Source organism: Scomber scombrus, chromosome 1 (genome assembly GCF_963691925.1).
Source record: "Scomber scombrus chromosome 1, fScoSco1.1, whole genome shotgun sequence".
NCBI lineage: Eukaryota > Metazoa > Chordata > Actinopteri > Scombriformes > Scombridae > Scomber > Scomber scombrus.
This window is the reverse complement of record NC_084970.1, coordinates 33,393,147-33,414,919: the sequence shown is the minus strand read 5'-3', so window position 1 is coordinate 33,414,919 and position 21,773 is coordinate 33,393,147. Positions and strand designations below refer to the sequence as shown.

The following is a 21,773-nucleotide window of genomic DNA, read 5'->3' as shown; positions in this document are numbered from 1 at the left end:
AGGTTACTGACTCCAAGAAAACTCAAATTGTGATATAATCTACTGAAAATGTAGTAGGAGGAGGAGCAGGTGGAGGAAGAAGAGGAGGGGGCAGTGGCGGCCGGTCAATGCGGGGCGCTGGGGCGCCGCCCCCATCAAATATCTGGCCAAAATCTACTTAAACATATTAAACATAAATGAATTAGAAAATGCTAAATAATTATGAAATAAATAGTATTTGTTTGCAAGATGGTCCTGTTAGCCTCTAAGCACCTGTCATCATTCATTATAAATCGATTCCAAATGGTATTTTATTAATTTCTATATGTACTTCCTGTATGTGGGGCGCCGGACTAATGGAAGTCAATGCAAGCCCTCAAACTTTTGACAAGCATGTGACCTGAGGCTGCTCTCTCATTGGCCTGCGTCACGTTTCCCTGCGCCCCGGACACGCCCACTTTTATTGGCAGCGAATTGTTGTTGTTTCATGTTTTTTAATCTACTGTGATTGGACAGTTCCGGCTGTCATTCACGCCCTCCCGTCAGCTGCTGTCACCCAAACTCCTGCTTACGGTAGGTTCAGGAGATGACGTTAAAGTGGAGCCGCGGAAATTAAAGAAGATTATTTTGTAATTTCTCTACAAAAAAATAATTTCACAAGACTTTAACTAGAAGAGAGAAAAAGGATAAAGCAGCAGCAGGTGATGGAGGAGCTGAGAGTATCTCCTGCTGCTGTTATGATAAACGGAGCTGGCTAGCTGGATGCAGTGTGAGTTATTCCTTTTATTGCTTAATCTGTTTGCTGTTTCAAAGTGTCAGCACCGAAACGTTGTGGACAACGACAGGGGAACGAGACCTAAAACATCTCTCTGAAAAAAATCAAACAGAAAGCTGCAGCCATCGAGACAATAGCATGGAGCTAAGTTGTTTTTAGCAGACTTAGCATTGCTGAGCTCTTTCTGCAGCTGTTTCACCACATCTGGCCACATGTAGACCTCTGCTATGCCAAGCTCCAGAAGAGGAACATAGATTCAGTCAGTGGCTGCATCCAGCAGCTCCAACAGGACATATAAAAGATCAGGTAGTAGCTGCATTGCTGTTATTAATATTGTAAAGTGTTAAAAAATACTTTATAAAAGACATAACTATGAAATGTAAAAAACTAAAATGCATAAATGCAGGATAAGAAATGATGGAGGTAATTTTGACTATTACAGTTGATTTGGGTACATTTCATTATTAAAGTTAAATAAATTATGCCTAATCACAGCAGTGTATAGTGCTTAATGCGCCATCTATTGTCATGTTTAGGTATTGCAACAACTAACAGATAACAGTGAAATCAGGACTGAAGACACAATAACTAAAATATAGGTGGTGTCTCTTTTTAAGCATATTACCTTATTGGTAACTCTGCTTTAACTGCTGGTATCTTTAAGTGATGTGAGTGAAATGTGCATTTTATCATATCTGGTTATAATTTTTTATTCCTCTCTCTGTGGGTCAGAGATACCATACTGGGACAAACCAGGGGACATTATAGTGTGTTGTGTTGTTTTTAGATTCGTTTTTCTTTCTTATTTATATTTTTTTGCTGCGGTATGAAGTGGTGCTACGGCTTATTTGACACTAACCCTAGGACCACCAACCATCAAACTGCGCCCCCCCAAACATTTTTGTCACCAGCCGCCACTGGGAGGGGGACGTGCAGGAGGAGGTGAAGGTGAAGGAAGAGGAGGAGGAAGAGAAGGAGGAGGAGGTGATGGAGGAGAAGGGGGAGGTGAAGGTTGCTGATAATTTAAGATGTTATGGAATCTACTCGAAATGTAGGAAATGGTGGCGGAAGAAGAGGAGGGGGAGAAGGTTAAGGAGGAAGAAGGGGAGGAAGGGAGGGAGGAGACAAAGGAGGAGGAGGATGTGAAGGAGGAGGTTAGGGAGGAGGTGAAGTTGAAGGAAGAGAAGGATGTCAAAGAGGAAGAGGGGAAGAGGCGGAAGAGGAGGTGAAGGTAAAAGAAGACGGGGAGGAGGAGGAGATGAAGGAGAAGGATGTGAAGGAAGAGAAGGTGATGAAGGAGGAGGAGGAGGAGGCGAAGAATGAGGAAGAATAGGGTGGGGAGGAGGAGACGAATGTGAAGGAGGGGGAGTTAAAAAAGGAGGAAGAGGAAGAGGTGGAAAAGGAATAGGAGGATGTGAAGGAGGAGGAGGCGGTGAAGATGAAAGAAGAAGAGGGGGAGGACGAGGAGGTGTAGATGAAAGAGTAAGAGGGGGAGGAGGAGGAGGTGAAGATGAAGGAGGAAGAGGGGGAGGAGGAGCAATAAGAGTATTTTCAGAAAAAGTCACACTATTATCTTGGAGTCTATTTAATTGACTGACAGGTGTTTCGGCCAATCACAGCCGGCCGTGGTGTTTTTTCTCCTCAGCTCCCTCTGAGCTCGTCCTCCTCCTTTGATGAAACGTGGATTGTTTTTTACTCTCGTCACCAAAAACCAAAAAAATTAACGTCAATCAGTCCAGAGTTCGATAACGATGGATGACGTCACAGTAAAATCCGTCCGTGTTTCTGTACAGTCTGCTTTCTGTTCATGTCGGCAGAGTTTTATCTTCGCCTGTAAAGCTTCTTTTTAAACCAGAGTGTTTTTCAAGTAGCTCAAAAAGAAAGAACAAAAAAAACAAAACAGAAAACAAACTCAGTGACGAGTTTTACAGTCTTTAACCCCAAAACCGAGGGCGTGTCTACATGTCAGCGCTAAGAGCTTCTGATTGGTCCTGGCATCTTGAGTGTGGTTGTACCGTTGGCATGGTGACCAGAGAGAGGAGCGGCGGGTCATCAGGAGGAGACGAGCTGGACGTAGTTGGCGGGGTAGAGTCCGACCTGGCCGCTGCTCAGCTGTCCTTTACACCAGCCCTGCTCGTCCTCCTCGCCAAGCTTCAGCAGCTCTTCTCCTGTGAGGAGGAGGAGGAGGAGGAGGAGGAGGGGGAAGAGGAGGAGAAGGAGGAAGAGGACGAGAGAAAAGTCACGTCATAAAGTCATATTTGATATTACACAAGCACAAAGTGGAGAGAAGACATTCATGATGGAGGTGAACACTGGAGAAGAGGTGATGAAATCTACTGAAAACATAGGAGGAGGAGGAGGTGGTGGTGGAGGTGAAGGAGATGAAGGAGGAAGGGGTGAAGGAGGAGGAAGAGGGGGAAGAGGGGGAGGAGAAGGTGAAGGCTGCTGGCTCCAAGTATACTCAAGACTGATTAAATCTACAGAAAATGTAGGCAGGGGAGTAGGAGGTGAAGAAGGAGGAAAAGGAAGTGGTAGAGTAGATGAAGGAGGAAAAGTGGGAGGAGGAGGAGGAAGAGGAGGTGAAGGAGGAAGAGGAAGTGAAGGAGGAAGAGGTGAAAGTTGCTGGCTCCAAGAAAACTGATGAAATCTACGGAAAATGTAGGAGGGGGAGGAGGTGGTGGAGGAGGTGAAGGAGGAGGAAGAGGTGGAGGAGATGAAGGAGATTGAGGGGGAAAAGGAGGAGGAGGAAGAGGAGGTGAAGGAGGAGGAGGAAGAGTAAGTGAAGGAGGAAGAGGTGAAAGTTGCTGGCTCCAAGAAAACTGTGATGAAATCTACAGAAAATGTAGGAGGGGGAGGGGGTGGTGGAGGAGGTGAAGGAGGAGGAAGAGGTGGAGGAGATGAAGGAGGTTGAGGGGGAAGAGAAGGAGGAGGAAGAGGAGGTGAAGGATGAGGTGGACATAAAGGTGGAGGAGAAGGTGAAGGTTGTTGGCTCCAAGAAAACTCAAGACTGTGATGAAATGAAATGATGAAAATGTAAGAGGGGGAGGAGGATAGGGGAGCAGAAAAGGGGAAAGGAGGTGGAGGTGAAGGAGGATGAGGTGAAGAAGGAGGAGGAGGAGGAGGAAGAGGAGGTGAAGGTGAAACAGTAGAGGTGAACTGTCCCACTTCATCAGGGATCCTGATTTAAGTTAAGCAGAGCTGAGCTGGGTTAAGAGCTTTCCCTCTGTGGTCCCATCAAGTCCCATCAAGTCCCATTAATCCAGTGGCCCTACTGGCATCCCTCTATTCCCCCCCCCGAATGTCTAATGCCCTCTCACTGGTATGTTACTGTATAATGCCCCCCCTCCCGAATGTCTAATGCCCTCTCTCTGGTATTTTACCCCTCCACCCCCCCATGTAATATGTCCTTTAATCCCCCATAAAGCACGAATGCCCACAGAGGACGGACTAACGGACTCAATCTCAGACAATGTGAACCAGGTCAGAGCGTTACCATGGAGACGGAACGGCCTGGTTGACCTCGGCCAAACCCAAACCCAGGACGACGTCCCACCAACCAACACCTACTGTGCTGCTCCTCCAGCTCATTATTTTAGTTTTTACAGCAGATTTAATGTCATGTTCAGTCTCAGCAGGAAGCAAACAGGCTCTGATAAACCAGCTGGTGGACAAAGTGAAACATTTAGCAGCTAAAGAGTCAGAAATATTACTCTGGAGTTGGAGAAAAGAGGCTGAATATTGGATGTTGGGTGGTTCGGTGTGTGTGTGCTGAAGGTGTAAATAGGAAATATGTTTCAAAACTTAACTACACGAGGCGATTTTAAAGTGGTTTTGTCTCCAAGTGGTGCAAAAATTTCATAGGTCTGTAATTTCCTAAAAACTTCTCAGGATGTCCCACGGCACTTTGTGAAATATTTCATCTATAGATTTCTGTACATGGACACAAATTTTCCATTTCAGATTCCTCTCATTGCAATACATTAGTTTTAAATTCGTACTGAGCATGATGAAAAAACTGGAAAATGCATGTCTATATACACAAATCTATACATTAAACTATCGTGACAATTGGTAGAAATTATAGTAAAAATGAGAATTTTCTTTAAAGTTAAACATTCTGTTGTTATTCATGTATGATAGGAAACTTTATTGTATCCATATATGAAGAATAACATTGATTTGTATGCACATTTATCTATATTCAGCTGACCTGCTGTGCACTGACTATAAAAGACTCAAATATTATTATAATGGAAAAACAGTAATTGGAAGTAAACCAATTAAACTCTGTGTACCGTCACTATAATCAGCAACAAGTACAAACCAGCACAAAACATGACAAAAGGTTTTATAATGATGGACAGAAACAGTCAAAAGACAAATTTGTGATTTTGAACCATATAAATAAAACATACTTGACAATGTGCCAAATAACAAATTACTTTAAGACAGAAAATGACAGAACAACTAAAAAACTATTGATCTTGAACTGTGTTTCTAGTTCTTTTTAAATAAAATACTTACCTGATGAACCAGAGAGTGATATTAGTGTGAATCAGATTATTCTATGATAATCCTTCAAATTACAACATAACCACACTGCAGCATTCTTGATATTCAGACATCCTGTATATCAAGAAGATAAAACCCATCAGAATAGGTTTTATATCCTGTGTCAGTATTTAATAAAGTAGCAGAGTTTTTTTTAAACATTCAACTGCAGGAGAAAACTGGAATAACAAATTAGTCCGTCAAAATGAAATCATCAATCCTTCGACTATCGGTTCAGATTTCTAGATTCATTTGAAGCTCAGAATGTTTTTACCTCCAAACAGAACAGATAAGCAGCGATGATGTTGAGCTGCTCACATCATTCATTTAATGAGGAATAAACACAGTTTTCATGTTATCAGGGATTTTAAATATGATATTAAATGTTTGCACAGATGATCCAATTAAAGTCACAGAAATAAGCCGGTTTTATCCTTCATAGTAACATAGAATTAAGACTTTTAACCAATGCAGTAAATTGTTTAAAATCTTTTTTTAAGACATGACAATATTTCTCAAACACTAATTCACGCTGTAAGTATTACAATACTATTAATATTCACTTTAGTATTCAAAAGAAGTAACATTTGCTCAGTTTTGCAAGTTTTGAGTCCATTTCTTTATCTAAAAACACAAATGGAAAGCAAATAAATAAGCAGATGCGGTTTGTACATGTCTTTAAAAACATAATACATTTTAATAATCTACTGAAGCTGCCGAGTTTCTCAAAGATGAACCTCTATTTAAATATTCATGTCATAAAAAGCAAAAAGCAGAGGAGTTATTTCTGTGACTCAGTTGGGATCATTTGTACTGGTTGAACTGGTCCCAGCAGTGACTGACATGCAGACTGAGGTAAGATGTAATGTGTGTGTGTGTGTGTGTTATGGTTGTGTTCCCATAGCAACACAGTGTTACTGCATCTGATCATCATAACTCATGTCTGACAGAGTGTTTGTGTGTGTGACATGTGTGTGTTTGTGTGTGTGTGTGTGTGTGTGTGTGTGTGTGTGTGTGTGTGTGTGTGTGTGTGTGTGTGTGTGTGTGTGTGTGTGTGTGTGTGTGTGTGTGTGTGTGTGTGTGTGTGTGACATGAGTGTGCGTGTGAATGTGTTAAAACAAGGCATCACAGGTGAACTGAAATAACATTTTTCGGCAGAAATATTTATTTTACATTTATTCCCGACAGGACTTTTATTATTTTCAGCTGTGATTTCATAACAATGTGCAAATCTGTCTTCAGGCTGTTTGTGCTTTTTGGGCGTTTTACAGGATCTACAAAATATATTGTCACTCAGGAAAAGATTTGATTTGTTAACATTTACTTTTTAGGATTTAATTTCAATACAACATCTATACAAGCTGAGAGCAAATACTGATATTTATATTTTCAAGTTGTTTTTACACAATCACGACTAGAGCTACATCAATTAGTCGATTCATTAATTAGACCATGGACAGAAGCTTAACATGCAGTTATTTTGACTGATACTTAATGAATCATTTGTGTATTTTCTAAAGAAAAAGATGTCAAACATTCGCTGGTTTTAGATCCTCAAATGTAAATAACTGCTGGATTTCTCTGTCTTTTAATATCATTCGCTTAACAAACAACTTATAAATTAACTGATAATGAAAATAATTGTTAACTGCAAATAGTTTTTTGTGGTACTTTGTGGTTAATTTTTCATCTCTGGTCTCAAGATAATTATTTATTTCATTGTCTTGTTAGTCAGAACTGTTACCAAGTGATTTTTACTTAATATTACAGTTAAAAGCATGTTTAGCTCAAGAAGATTAACATGCTTTTAACTGTAATATTATGTGTATTTAATCTTTCTGTTAATCGCATGATGAGATTAATTTGTATAGCAGCTCATCAAAATGAAATATTTTGGTCATGATTTAGAGAAAAATGTTTTATATATTGATATAATAAGATCATTAAGACGTAATCTTGGGATAACAGACCTTAAAAACGACCATAACCAATACTCTTTACAAACTCAGATATGGTTTTATAAATCAGCATCTCTGACTCATTGTCAACAAAAACTGAATAAAACTGTCACAAACACAGGATGTGTCTCAGAGTTTGTGGATTGGATTAACATTAAATTAAAGTTGTTTTATTTTATTTATTTGCACATTTTATGAAACAACAGCAGCGAATTTTCTACCACAAACCAAAAATCACCCTACGTCTCCCCTGTGATGCCTCTCCTCTACAAGCATTAGTACGGGTTAATACCTGCTTTAAAGCTGAGCTCATCGGCCTCCTGGCCCGAGTAATCATACAGCGCTCGAACTGGCACCCCCTCTACCTGCTCCTCCTCGTCCTCCGCCTCCGTCTCCCCGACGCCGTTCACGCCCAGAACCTTCTTAGGGCTTTCCTCGTCGGACCACTCTGACGAATAGCTTTTCATCCTGAGAGAGGAGAGAGAGGACGGAGGTGACGGAGAGGCTAAAACTTTCAGCTGACAGCCACCGGATGCTGAAAATGCTTCTGTGAGATGTAAATTGTGTTGTCGCATTATTTCACCAGCACCTGAATGCAGCATCATGAAGTTAAAGAAAAACCCCATTATTGCCAAATAGTAGAAATCTCATTAACATCCTCGTCAATGAAGGTGTTTCTACTTTCTAATCTGCATGTTTTAATAATAATTTAATGTTCTTTTTTTCATTTTCTCACTTTTTTTGTTTTTCCTGTCTCCTTGTGTTACCGTTGTGCATCACATGTCCTCCTTTAAACTTAACATGACCTCACTGAGATGTTGTAAATCAGATAACAGAGGCTTCGAAGCTGCGTCACACGTCGCCCCTGGCAACCGCAGCGAGCGTCATCATGGACGTCCAGAGTGTATGAAAACACCACACACGCTGAGTTTAGGGTACGACAGTGAACTCACTTATTTATACACACAGAATAACAGACAAGCGGGAAGCTGCACAGTAAATAACAATGACTGTGTTTGAAATCACTTCCTATCTGCTACAGAGTTCATTGTATTCACTTTATGCTATTTTATTTGTGTCCAACTTCTAATTTTGCATTGGACAACAGTCTATTCTTCATTTCCTCACATATTAACATAGAGTAGGGGAATCTATTGTGAGCAGTAAACTGAGATTTCAGACATCTTCCTTTTCCGCCTTCACCAAAAAGTGCAGAAATGGACAAATCTATCAAAGACAAACACTGATATTTAGGAAAACATGCTCTCGTGTTCCATTTAACGAATTTATAAGGACACTCACATTTTTACATTGAACATTGAACATTGAACATTGAACATTGAGAAAATATATCTCTTCAGGTAGCAAATAGGCATGATGTGATGTTTAGATGTTCAATCTAAGAAGTGACCTTCCGAATTTCCCGAATGCAAGGAAAACATTGAGCTGTATGCATGACTTCACTTTTTCTAGATGTGTCAATTAGTTTTGGAACACAGTATTTCAACAATTGGTCAATTAGTCTGCAACTATTTTAATGAACTATTATCTAATTTCAGTCATTTTTGAAGTAAGTATGCCACATGTTTATGATTCCTGCTTCTTAAATGTGATGATTTGCTGTTATTTTTCTTTGTCATATATGACAATAAATTGAAGGTTTTGGACAGTTTGGCAAAACAGGCAAATTAAAGACATCACAGTGAGCTCCTAGAAACTGTGAAAGCAAATTTTCACTACATGTTAGCATTTCATTGATAAAAAAATGTTAAATAAAATAAGTGTCAGTTTGCTGCTCATAACAGAGTGACCTATGACCTATGAGTTTATTTTGACAAGTGAAAAACTACACTGTATCCCTTAATACTGGAAATAAATACAATGTCTATTACAAAATAGCACAAAAGACGACACACTGTACAACTCATATGCTAATCATAGCTTTTTCTCGTCTCCTGCCACAACAATCCCTCATAAGAATCAACTGGATGGTTTAACCAGTCACACGTAGCAAGATAACATCATCTGATACCTTTTAATAATGACAAAAATACAAAAGTCTCATATTTATAGACTTTAAACTGGCTTCAGTGCCTGTTTCTAGCTGAAGAAGAGATGATGGTGGTGAGTTCAGATCTTCAGACGCAGACATGATGGGATTAGATAAAGAAGCAGAGCAACTGATTTAAAGCCAAACGTGTGCAGTGTTGCTCTTTAGGAACAAACTGCAGCGTCTAAATGTGGAAACACCGTCTCTAACTAAGACCCAGAATGAGTCAGCTTTCTAGTTACTAATTAAGAGTGTGTGTTGTGTGCAGGGTGTCAACTCCTCAGGGTGACTACCAGGTAACTATATAACTAAACTGCACACACACACACACACACACATACACACACAGGTGGCTTAAATAGAGATAATTGTAGTCGTGTGTTCAGTCCAGGCTAAATAGACAACAGGTACGCGCTGTATTAAAACTTAACAAAAACAAGTGTGAGTGTGTGTGTGTGTGTGTGTGTGTGTGTGTGTGTGTGTGTGTGTGTGTGTGTGTGTGTGTGTGTGTGTGTGTTTGTGTGTGTAAGGGCCTGCACACACGCAAACAGTCTGTTCTTTTTAATTAGTGCATGTGTTTGTGTTTTAGTACTGCGTGTGTATGCACAAAAAAGACGAGAGAGAAACTCTTAACACTTTCTAGTCTCACTTTCACCCTTCAAAGAAACTGAGCATCTTTTTATAGACACAGATTAAATTATAAGCTCTGAATCTTGTCGTATAAGATCAACGTGACATTAACGATTGTTGTAATTTGTCTCGGAGGCGTCGTCTGTCTACCTGCTGTCCTGGGTGATGGGGCTGGGTGGGATGTCATCTCCACCCGAGGAGACGATGTTGGTGAGGGTGACCACGTTCTCCTCGGAGCGTCCGCCTCGCATCTTCCTGCTGATGGAGCGATTCGCTTCCGGAGACCATTCCTGCACACACACAAAAAACACACACACACACACTGTTGTTTACCCTGAACATATTATGTGAATTGAAAAGCAAAGAGGTTTTTTGGTCAGCAAGTACAAAAGGTCTGAGTCTGATTTGATCCAATTACACATACATTTTTGCATAAAATAAATTACTTTCATCAATTTTCATCAATTTATTCTAATTATATATACCACTTTAAGACGCCTTAACCCTTTACATACTGTTAATATTCTGACTCATTAGTCTCTACACCGATTCCCATTCATACATTCCCCATCAGTCATTAATAAATGTTTAATCTTATGGAAAAAAAGACATTCACAATCACTATTGTATAGTCCAGAAGAACATTTGAACATGTTAAAATGCTGATTTTTGAGGTTTTTTTTTAAATAAACACAGGTCAAATTTGCACATTTGCATTTATAAAAATGTGTATCAACTGCACAAAAATTTAAAAAAACGATGCATTTTATTTCCATTTTTGTATTCTGTGAGTCACATTAAGAAAAGTCTGACTAAAATAAATGTTTATATGGTGTTTTTACAGCTTAAATTTGACACTGAACAGTATGTAAGTGTTAAGACTGTGTGACAACAATGATTATTTAGTTCATTGCGTGCCACATTGTGTGAAAATGCCTGCAATAAAATCTTGGTCGCAATCTGTGTCAGACTGTGACATGAATCATGGCTTTATGATGGAAATAAAAGAAAGTAAATGAAGCAGCGACATGTCATCAGCTCGTCATCTGTCTGCAGCTCTGATGGTTTAAAAATGGAGCTAAAGTCACATAAACTTATTTTTCCTTTCACATCAATCATGCTGGTTGTATGTGCTATGATGTATTAAAGGTAACAATTGTGTTTTCCTATGAAGTCAGTGTATTCTGTGTCATCTCAGGTCTTATTCTGATTGGTTGGTTTATAGACATGGATCATAGCAGCAGTCACATTTTGAGAATTTGACACTAAATTTCTGACTTTCAGCTGTTGTAAACAATTCTAACAGTGAGGTATATGGCACTGTTTTTTCACATTTATCTCACAATTGTCAACTATTATCACATAGAGCCCAAAATCACACAGTGTAATACGTTGTCAGGTGTGAGCCGTCTGATTTCTGGCTCTTTTGTTTGTGAAGAGAGAAAGTTACGTAATCTAATAAAAGCAAATGTACATATTTTGTCTTAGATAATCAATGTAGTCCATCAGATCACACACACAGACAAAAATACACAACACAAGCACACATCGGCCATAATAACATGGTGATGACAGAAGAAGGTGGCTGAGGATACAGTTACTGTCATTTATAGTGGAGCGGAGCACAGAACGACCTATTCAATGTACAGTGTGTGTGTGTGTGTGTGTGTGTGTGTGTGTGTGTGTGTGTGTGTGTGTGTGTGTGTGTGTGTGTGTGTGTGTTCTTAATCAAATTTCCTCACATATTTAGAAATAACGACACACCTGCACAAGATTTCCTCCAGAGTGAGAACATTAAATTACTCTTTATATTCTAAAAATACTTTATAGGGTTCAGTATGAAGCAGAGGGAGTTATGAATGAATATAATTTATAAAAAGTCCTCACAAGTACAGAAATACAAAAGTGTGTGTGTGTGTGTGTGTGTGTGTGTGTGTGTGTGTGTGTGTGTGTGTGTGTGTGTGTGTGTGTGTGTGTGTGTGTGTGTGTGTGTGTGTGTGTGTGTGTGTGTGTTAGGACAAAGGCTCTCTGTTTGCATGTCGGCAGCGCTGTGGGAACGCCTGGAGATTCCTCTGTGGACAGAAGAGATCCACTTCTCTCCATCTCTCTCCTTCTATAGAAACTCCATCATGCTTATTTCTTTTTACAGAATAAAGAAAATAAAGAGGTCCAAAATCTAATTTCATGTAAAGCTGATGTCATACTGCAGTTATATTCTTAGAAACACACTATAAAGTAGTCATAAGCAGTTATAAAGGTATTTAGTTTCGTAGTTATAAGCAGATTATGTGCTGTATTTGTCAGCAGTTACAACTTTTCCTATGAAGTCATACCGTATTTATTATAACTACAACTGTGTTTTTACTTTCATTGTCTTTTTATTATCTTATTATCTGTTAAAGTCCTCCACTTATGGTTGCCCACAGGAGGAGTTATCGTTGTTAACAAACACATTACAGTATATGTTTAGTCTTAAAATAATCATCCAGTGCCTGTATGAACACTGAAACAGGTGTTTTATTTGCTGTAATGACTCCTCCTGTTCATACTGACCATTATAAGATCCACTGCTAATGTGATTACAATGGAAGTGATGGAGGACCAAATCCACAGTCCTCCTTCTGTGTAAAAATGTATTTAAAAGTTGATCTGAAGCTAATATGAAGCTTCAGTCGTCCAAATGAGTCAAATCAAGTAGATATCTTTCAATGTTGCAGTCTTTTTACTGCCAAAGTTCCTCTTTTTGTTACTATATTTCCTTGTATGTATTTAAAAGTTTATTTTAAGCTTAAACATGGCTTCATATTTAGGAGAGTCACAAAAACAGGGAAAAGAAAAAAGGTCTTTGAGTAAATTTAGTAGAAAAATAATCTGAAATGCTCCTTTTTATCTCAGAGCTTTGTTTGATTGACATTAGCTAAAAGGCTACCAGTGTCACATCATACAGCTCAGAGACAAAGTAAATAAACTGCTGTAGCTACAAGTCATAGACAGACAGTGTGTCACTAACAGGGATTACAGGGAAGTGCAACTAAAACACAGATCCAACAGGTCTGACGTGTCATGTTCATTTATGTTTACATGCTGTTTAATGTGCAGCTGAGCAGATAATTAGCTGTTTAGTCTGATAACTGATGTTAGAGGAGCACTTTCCCCCCGTGAGTGTTTGTTTTGTGGATCATTCATAAAGCTGAGGTGCAGGACAAGATGTGTGTTTATGTTTGTATGTAAGATGAGAAGGAGACTTTAGCAGGAACGCTAATGCAGTTGTTGCTCAGAGTCTGTGGCTGTTGTGTAGCAGGATGCAATCAGGCTCAGTGTGACCGTCTGCTCCGCATGTAACAGAACGACACCTTATGGCTTTATGAAAAGATTTGATTTGCTGTATAGTAATAAGGACTGCAGCTACATGAGTGGATGACTGAGCAATATTTCATCAAATTAATGAGAAACTAGATGGCAGCATCATGAAATCAAACACTTTAAATATAAATTTCTCCTTTTTTGGCGTCAGATTTTTTCCTCAAATGTGAACACAGGACAAGTGGTTTACAGAGTAGATAAATTGCTTTAGTAGACAAAAAAGACAGCTTAATATTAGTTAACAGACAAACCTATTCTTATATCTATTAACAACTTCATTATAGTGTTTTTCACTTTAAAATATGTGCAATACCAACTTCAGGCTCAGGTATATTATCATTCTGACAACACCAATATTACTCTTGTTCATAAAATTACTATTTTTTTTGTTTTTATTACTTTTGTACTCGCTTATTATTTATTGTTCTTTCATTCTTTCTATTGACGCTCTTTCTATTTTCCATTTGCTGCTGCAATGCTGTAAATTTCCCCACCGTGGGACTAATAAAGGAATATCTTATCTTATCTTAGTGAGTTATAAACCATTTATTAACTGTTTATATACTGATTTTAAATGTTATATATGTGGACTTAAAGTGTTGTCACTTACTTATTTACTTATTACTGCATGAAGAATGATACGATTTGTACTTGTGTTGAAATTTTCTGTTCACAGCTAAACTCTTAACCTGCCTACATCCTAATCTCTGTGCACTGTACATTAATCTGAGACTAAACGGCCACCTGACCGTCACCTGACTTCATAGCAAAAAAAAACCCTCAGCTGAATTATCCTTTAAGCTGTTTACGCTGTGCTGAACTTATAATTAAAACACTCATACTTGCAGCGGCTGTAACTTAAATAAGCGACACTGGCTGAAAAGGAGTTTCAGGAGCGTGTTACCACTCGAAAGTCTTTGTTGCTAAAGGAATGACTCACCTTCAGTTCAGGCGTCTAATAGGTGATTTCTGAAGTGAATTTGAGAACATCTGAATTCTTCCAACATAAGATCCGTGCTCTACTTCCTGCATTTTTTGAGTATTATGTGTCAACTCCTTTTGTATGATTTGAAATGTGAGGCTCATGTCTGGAACAACACACACACACAAACACACACACACAAACACACACACAAACACACATATGCAGCCAGTGTGTTCCTGCCAACACTAGAAGTGGCGCGGGAGAGGCAGGAATACAGGTGATTATTATCTCCATTATAACCCTGACAATTGGTTCTAGCAGAGCTTTTCATAGATAGAAACAAACTGTGACTCAGCAGCAGAGGGTGAGGAGGGAAAGATGACCTGCGTGGAAATGATCACAATCTGTTAAATCATCCTCAGGCAGAACTCACAGAACCTCGGAGGAAATGAAAAGAACTCAAAATAGTTTTATCATTGTTTCTCTATTTTTCTATCTTCTAAATAAGAGGGAATCTTGAGATAAAAACTAAACTAACTAAAACTAACACTCTGACTCTCCATTATGGTTCATTTGTCATGTGCTTGAACCTCAAGTGCTTCGTTTTTTGAGATTTCTTATCATCTATCTAGCTTTTTGGTTTGTTTTTTATCAGTACTCAACATTATTATTTCTTAAATACACCTTACCTACGATTATGAGTAAACACATTATTCATGCCTCAGAGCTCAGTTACCGTTCAATCCAGCACACCAGATCAGCCGCGCTGCACTAACCTCCTATAACAGCCTACATGAGTCTCCTAATTTACTGCTAATCAGAAGAATCCAAGACTCCTCCAGTCCACATGTTGAAGTGTCCATTGGGCAAGAAACTGAACCCTAAATTGCTCCTGAAGGCTTTGCTATCAGTGTGAGTCTTTGAATGATTAGAAACTCCTCCTGATGAGCAGATTGGCACCATGATGGCAACTTCATTAGCGTATGAATGTGTGAGTGAATGAATGGGTGAAAGCATGTGGTGTAAAGTGCTTTGAGTGGTTGGAAGACTAGAAATGTGCTACAGTATATAAGTGCAGTTCATTTACCATTTAATTTGCATAATGCATGTGTGCATAATGCCTTTCTCTAGCAGTGTCCTGTTTCTCTGCACTCATCAGCTGTCTAATAAAAAGGCCAATAAAGATTACATCATAATAATGTCTGTAGTAAGATAACTTAAATGACTGAGTAGCACCTGCTCTTGTATTAAATGGGTTAAAACATTTGGTTTAAAGGGTGTCTTTTGTCAAGAATACAGCAAATAAACCAGTTGCTTGAGAAAAGAAGAAATCACTTCTTAAAGGATCAGTCTGGTGATTTCCTCTATTTTTCTTATTGTCGACAAATCTTTTGTGCATAGTCAAATAAACAAGGAACTGATTAACTTGATATATCGTATTCCTCTGTGTTGTAGACTTCTCTTGTTGTGCAAAAACACCTTGATGAGCAACACTGCTGCACTGGGAGACATGTTTCTTGTCCCCAGAGAGCCTGGTTACTTTATTTTGTTTAGAAACTGATTAAAAAGCTAATAACAGCATCAAGTTTTCACTCTCTGGAAGGTATTTCGATGTCAGGAAGAGGCCACTAAGCAAGTGCAAGGACGCAATTCTCTTTACAGTAAACAACCTTTTTTTCCCACACACCAGTCGTATTCATCACACTCTGGCATTGTACATTTCTCAATGAAGTTTAGTACAATATAAAGACTGATATGCAGCATAAAAAGCTAACAGTACAGTGTCAACAGCTTCTTATCCTTTAATATTACAGCTGATAGACAGACCTGATGTTACTGAGTAAGAAACCAAGAGAAGATCCAAAGAGAGACTGTGAAAGTGTAATTTAGACACTTTTCTGACATTTTTCTCTTGATAAGTCTAATGAATCCTAACACAAACTATTTAAACTCTATAATAGACGCTCTCCTCTCTACTTCTCATTCCCAGAATCTGTTTTGTTTTTCTCACACTTGTAAATATTTGCTCGTCTTTATTGACTCTGGACATGTACAGATTTCACTTTGGAGCTGCAGACCGACAACTAAATAGACCTGTGTGATCTGTGTGTGTGTGTGTGTGTGTGTGTGTGTGTGTGTGTGTGTGTGTGTGTGTGTGTGTGTGTGTGGATTCCAACATTCCTGACCCCACTCAGGACTCTCAGTCACACAACAAGGCTTTCACTAGAGGCCTGTTTAATATTCAGTTTGTCTCTCACACACACACACACACACACACACACACACACACACACACACACACACACACACACACACTGAATAACTATTATAGTCCTGCCTGCACATGACTCGTTTTCATGAAAATGTTGAAGAAGAAAAAAAAAGAATGAATGAAGTTATGTACAGTAAATAATCCTGAAAGTGAAAGCAACCAGAAGGGGGGGGGGGGGGGGGTCATTTTGGATTTTGTGCGTCATTGTCCTCTGACTAGTTTAAGTTTAAGACCTCGACATTGTGGATGTTTTTGGAAAGTGAGGATATTTAGTCAGTGCACATTTCTGAGGTTTAAGACTCTATATGTGTGTGTGTGTGTGTGTGTGTGTGTGTGTGTGTGTGTGTGTGTGTGTGTGTGGGTGTGTGTGTGTGTGTGTGTGTGTGTGTGTGTGCGTCACACCTCAAACTGTGGCCAGTTCATGCTCATGCCCGGTCCGTGGGTGTTCCTCCACCATCTGAGATCTTCCGTGTCATTGGCTGCTCGGATGGTCTGACCCAGGTCTCGGTACAAGTCTTTAAACCTATTGGACAAAGTGAGAGTGAGTCAGTCACCCGCCTCCTCCTTTAAATTTTGTTAACATGAATACATTAATATACACACATACAAACATATAATATTAACAGTAATCTGCACAGTGACTTTTTATATTCTATACTTTAGGTTTTTTTTGCTTGTTTGTTTTGGTGTTAAATTTGAGTTAGCATAAATCCTCTAAAAGCAGCCACAGCCTTTATTCACCTCAGTGGAAGAGAGAACCAGGCCTTTATTTGAGACAGGCTCATATTTATCTTTAGATTTTTGATCCACAATTAATGCAAACTCAAACATCCTCCCTGTTAACTTGTCATCAATTCAGTATAATGTCCATTTCTACAGCAATAATCCCATCAGTCAAGAGTCCCGTCGGCATGTTACACTGAACGATGTTAATCTGTCAGGAATTAAACACTTTCTCCAGAATTTTCCCTTTAAAACTTTAAAAGGTTTTATAGCTTTCATTAATAGTTTTGCCTTTAATGTGGATAGACATCATAAAAAGTGTTGACTGCACATCTGTCACGAGTCTCGCAAAGAAGAAACAACTGGAATTGATTGATGTATGAATCATGTTTAAAAAGAGAAAATTAAGAGAAGCAGAATTGGTGAGTTTATTTGCTGGAAACAGCTGTTTGCTGCAGCTGGAAATGAAGCTTAGTGAAAGTTCAGACAGGACTTTCTTTTTGTATGCTCACATCTATAGTTTTATTTCTCATCCATTCTGATCCTCATCATTTCCTTGCTGTCATTTTTCTGGGGCATCAATTAAAATGTCAGCTGTTCACATCAACCAGTCATAGAGTCCAAGCGTCAGAGACTTTTTACAATACCTAATGGTCAATATAATCTGGATAATAAACAACTCTTTTTGCCTCGTTCTCTGGTCTCTCCTGATTGAAATGAGGTTGATGAGAAGAGAAGTTTGAGACTGAACCGAGTCGTAAATGTGTTGTAAAACCAAAACTCTGAGCTAAAAGAGGCAGAACAGCTCCGTAAAGCTGAAGAGTGTAACTTCCTTTCACATTACACTTAATCATTTAATCTGGGGTTAATTTATACATAAAAAAATCCAACTGGTTTTCCTCACATCTTGCTCTGACCTGCAGCTCTCCTGTAGTGTTTCAGTATAGTTTACCAACAGTAGACGCAGTTCCTGGTTACACACTGTGTGTTCAGGAGGCTGCACCTTTAAATTCCTGCAGCTTTCTTTAACAGGTGGAATTTCAGATAACAGTATTGTATGTTTCATATTTCTGAACCAGTTTTTTTTATCAGCTTTGTGCTGGTGTGTTTACATTCAGATAATGATATGAAGGGAAAAACTTGTATCCATTCATCTACTGCCAGGAGCTGCAGGTAGATGCCTGAAGGCTGTTTGAATGATGAACTTCCTTCTAAAGCCTGCTGATTATATTCAGTAGCAAACAGAGCTGAAGGAATGATGATGATGACTTCAAATATGCACATTTTTTTAAAAGAGTTTCAAGATAAAACCGATGGGCGATGTTTTCCATACTCAGGGATACGTGAGGGGAAGCATTATGTCAACAAAAAATATATTCCACATTCCTCCATGTTTCACAATTATTTAGGGCATTTATAATATAAAGATGAACAAAGTCACCATGTTAGATACATACAGACTACATTTATAATGAACTGCATGTATCAAACATAAAATATGACATTTTTTGACACGTACAATCTTGGTTTGTCCAAATCTGAAACCAATTATTCAAAATGATATTACCACTTCTAAAATGTGCTTTAGGGCCTAACTTTATGCATGACTATAAGTTGCACTATAACTCTTTATGTAGTCTTTATGTACTGGATTATATATTGTGTTCTGTGTACTATTGTGGTTACTTGTTTACTGCAGGACAACAGATGTTAAATTAGCATCTAAATCTGGAGCAATCTTTTTTTTATTTCTCGTAAATGAGTAATGTCCATGCACACTGTCCCTTTATAAACCAAATAAACTAAAACTAAAATAAACTCTGGTTCCAAAGGGGTCGAGACCCTCTCATGGGGCCACACAGTCAATCTGAGGGGTCCGGAAATTATTATTAGAAAAGGAAAGGATAAAAAACACATTTCTCTTGTGTACATTTATATTTGTTTTTCTAACTTTTGCTTGAAATGTTGCTTCGCTCTAACTCTTTGAGCACTCGAACACTTATTTACATGAAAAGGAGAAAATCTCTTTGCATGCAACCTGTGATTACAGACAGCGAGTGGGTGCTGCTTCATTTTGAGAGGAGAAGAGCTTAAAAAAAGGTTTAAAACTACTGCTCACGCATGACGTCATGCATGGTAATTCACTTCAGGTAATAACAGAGTTAAGTGATGTTTTTGAGAGTCTGGATTTTAGGACTTTAGGAGGGCAGGTGGTCATTAGCTGGGCTGGGCTCTCCTTTCTGAACTGTAGACTTTGATTTTGGAGAACAAACAACGCTACACTAAAAGTAGGAACAAAACAACCAATTCAAATAAATACAGTAAAATCACTGCAGTTTGAATATAGAGGAATCACCTGGTACAATAAACTCAGCTTTGACCTACACACACCACTGTCATCCACAGATGCTGTCCTCTCTGTTGCCCTCCACCTTTAGTTACTGCTCCATTTAATCCATACTGCTCTAATGTTCGCCCCTGTTTTCTCTCTAACAAGAACACGCTGTCCTAAATTGCACGTACTGCTTCCAAACTCATCGGTCTTCCTACTATCGGTCTAACCTCTCAGACGTCAATAACAGAGCAGGCACCAGGTCATGTGACCCCAACACCCTCGAAATCCCATTTTTTCACTCCCCTGCAACATCCAGTCACATTTACAGCACACTTTGATGGAAAAAATGCACATTTTAGAAAGTTTTAGGTTAGTTTTAGGTAGTTTAAAGATTATACTACAATAATAACACTAACTTTATTTATATAGCACCTTTTAAAATAGACTTTACAAAGTGCTTTGACAGACAAATAAAAGGCAGTACAATACAGGGAGTAGTAACAAGGCAAACACACAATAGGGAGTTGATAAAAAGATTTTAAAAAGACAATAAAAAAAGAACATATATTAACTATTAATTAGTCTTTTTGACCGTTGCAAGTATGTAGTGATAAAACCGTTGTATGGACAGTATGGAGAAGTGTATATAACAGTGAATATATCTATCGATCAGAAGTGGACATCTCATCACAGCTAGACGTGAAGTTCATCTGAGCTAATTAAAGATCCATTTGTTCAATATTTGGTCAAAGACTTTGTTGGACTTTACCAATCACGGTTGCCGCGGTAACAGGGGGTTGTTTAAATAGAATGAGAGGTCAATAGTTAATGGACAACGGCGGCAGGAGTTTTCCATTAACTCCTGGGTACATACACGAATGTTCTCACACACACACACACACACATACACACATACACATACACATACACATACACACACACACACACACACACACACACACACACACACACACACACACCTGAGACACTTCTACATGCCTTCGTTCTGAGTCATGGGTCATGAATCATCTAATCACCCTTTTTACCCTCAGGATTTATGTGTGTGTGTGTGTGTGTGTAGATTTACATGTACGATTGTGTGTGTGTGTGTGTGTGTGTGTGTGTGTGTGTGTGTGTGTGTGTGTGTGTGTGTGTGTGTGTGTGTGTTTGTGTGTGTGTGTGTGTGTGTGTGTGTCTGTCTTACCCTTCTTTGCTGGACAGGTCGAGGTGTGTGTGGATGTCTAGCAGGACTTCCTTGAAGAAGCGCAGCCTGTTGCGCTCGGCCTCCTGGGTGAGGTCGAACACCTGCTCCATGTCCTCCATGTATCGAGGGTTACAGCGGTTCAGCTCCTCCAGGGCTTTTTCGTAACGATCCTTCGCCTGAAACACACACAAAACGCAGCACATAGTGAGATACTGAAGAGCCTGTTCACCCTACAGTCACTAATAAAGATGAAGTAATGTGAATGTGCCTCCATGTGAGTATGGAGCTGTTGCAGAAAGTTGTAGGTGATTTTAAAACTAATACTCATGCTTTGACAAAGGAGTGAAATATGTGGAATATAACATGCACATTTTCAGCTGTATCTTTATATTCTGGGGCTCTACTGGAATATCTTTGCATGATTTATAGATAATAAAAATTCCTTATTTATCTCATACTGGCTCTATATGAAGCCCCTCAGTTCAGCCTCTGTCTGAAACAGGCCGTTTTAGCTCCTGTCTCTTTAAGGCCCCCCCCCCTCCTAATGAGCCCCCTCTGTTCTGATTCTTGTCCTTAACTCTAAATGGAAACTTCTCAAATACATCTGTACATGTTTGAGCCCAAATCCAATCTGAAATATGCGAGTGGACAAAGTGAACAACCTTAGAGACAAAGGCTTTTTGACAACCTGATGTCATCACAAGGAGGAAGTAGATATCGACATTACAAATTAAGCATTGAGAGCAGATTAAAGCCCTTGCTTTTGACTTACAGGAAGCATTTTTACCATGGAAGTATAAGGTGCTGCTGCTCAGTCTATCAGCTGATTTGTCTTAGTGGCCACTCAGTCTCTCAATTTTTGATCCATGGAGGTTTTATATTTGTAAAACTTTCCTTGAGTCGAGAAAAGAAATGGAAAAATCCACAAATTCATTACAATGTAAAGTCTGTGGGCCGAGCAGGAACTTGCAGGTGGGTTCAAAGGGGAAACACTACTGCACATATTAA

The 21,773-nt window shown here is 39.0% G+C and overlaps 1 protein-coding gene across 2 annotated transcripts in view; it reads right to left on the bottom strand.

Moving 5' to 3' along the window:
* Positions 1-1,680: 1,680 nt before the first annotated feature.
* The window catches only part of pacsin3 (protein kinase C and casein kinase substrate in neurons 3), a 46,442-nt gene continuing 26,349 nt past the window's right edge, over positions 1,681-21,773 (bottom strand). For both annotated transcript variants that reach the window (XM_062420944.1, XM_062421025.1), the window contains exons 6-10: positions 20,766-20,941; positions 16,906-17,026; positions 10,094-10,233; positions 7,556-7,731; positions 1,681-2,922 (exon numbers count right to left, since the gene is read on the bottom strand). In XM_062420944.1, the coding sequence (XP_062276928.1) occupies positions 2,807-2,922; positions 7,556-7,731; positions 10,094-10,233; positions 16,906-17,026; positions 20,766-20,941 (729 nt within the window). In that variant the 3' untranslated portion in view covers positions 1,681-2,806. The remainder of the gene's footprint in view (positions 2,923-7,555; positions 7,732-10,093; positions 10,234-16,905; positions 17,027-20,765; positions 20,942-21,773) is intronic.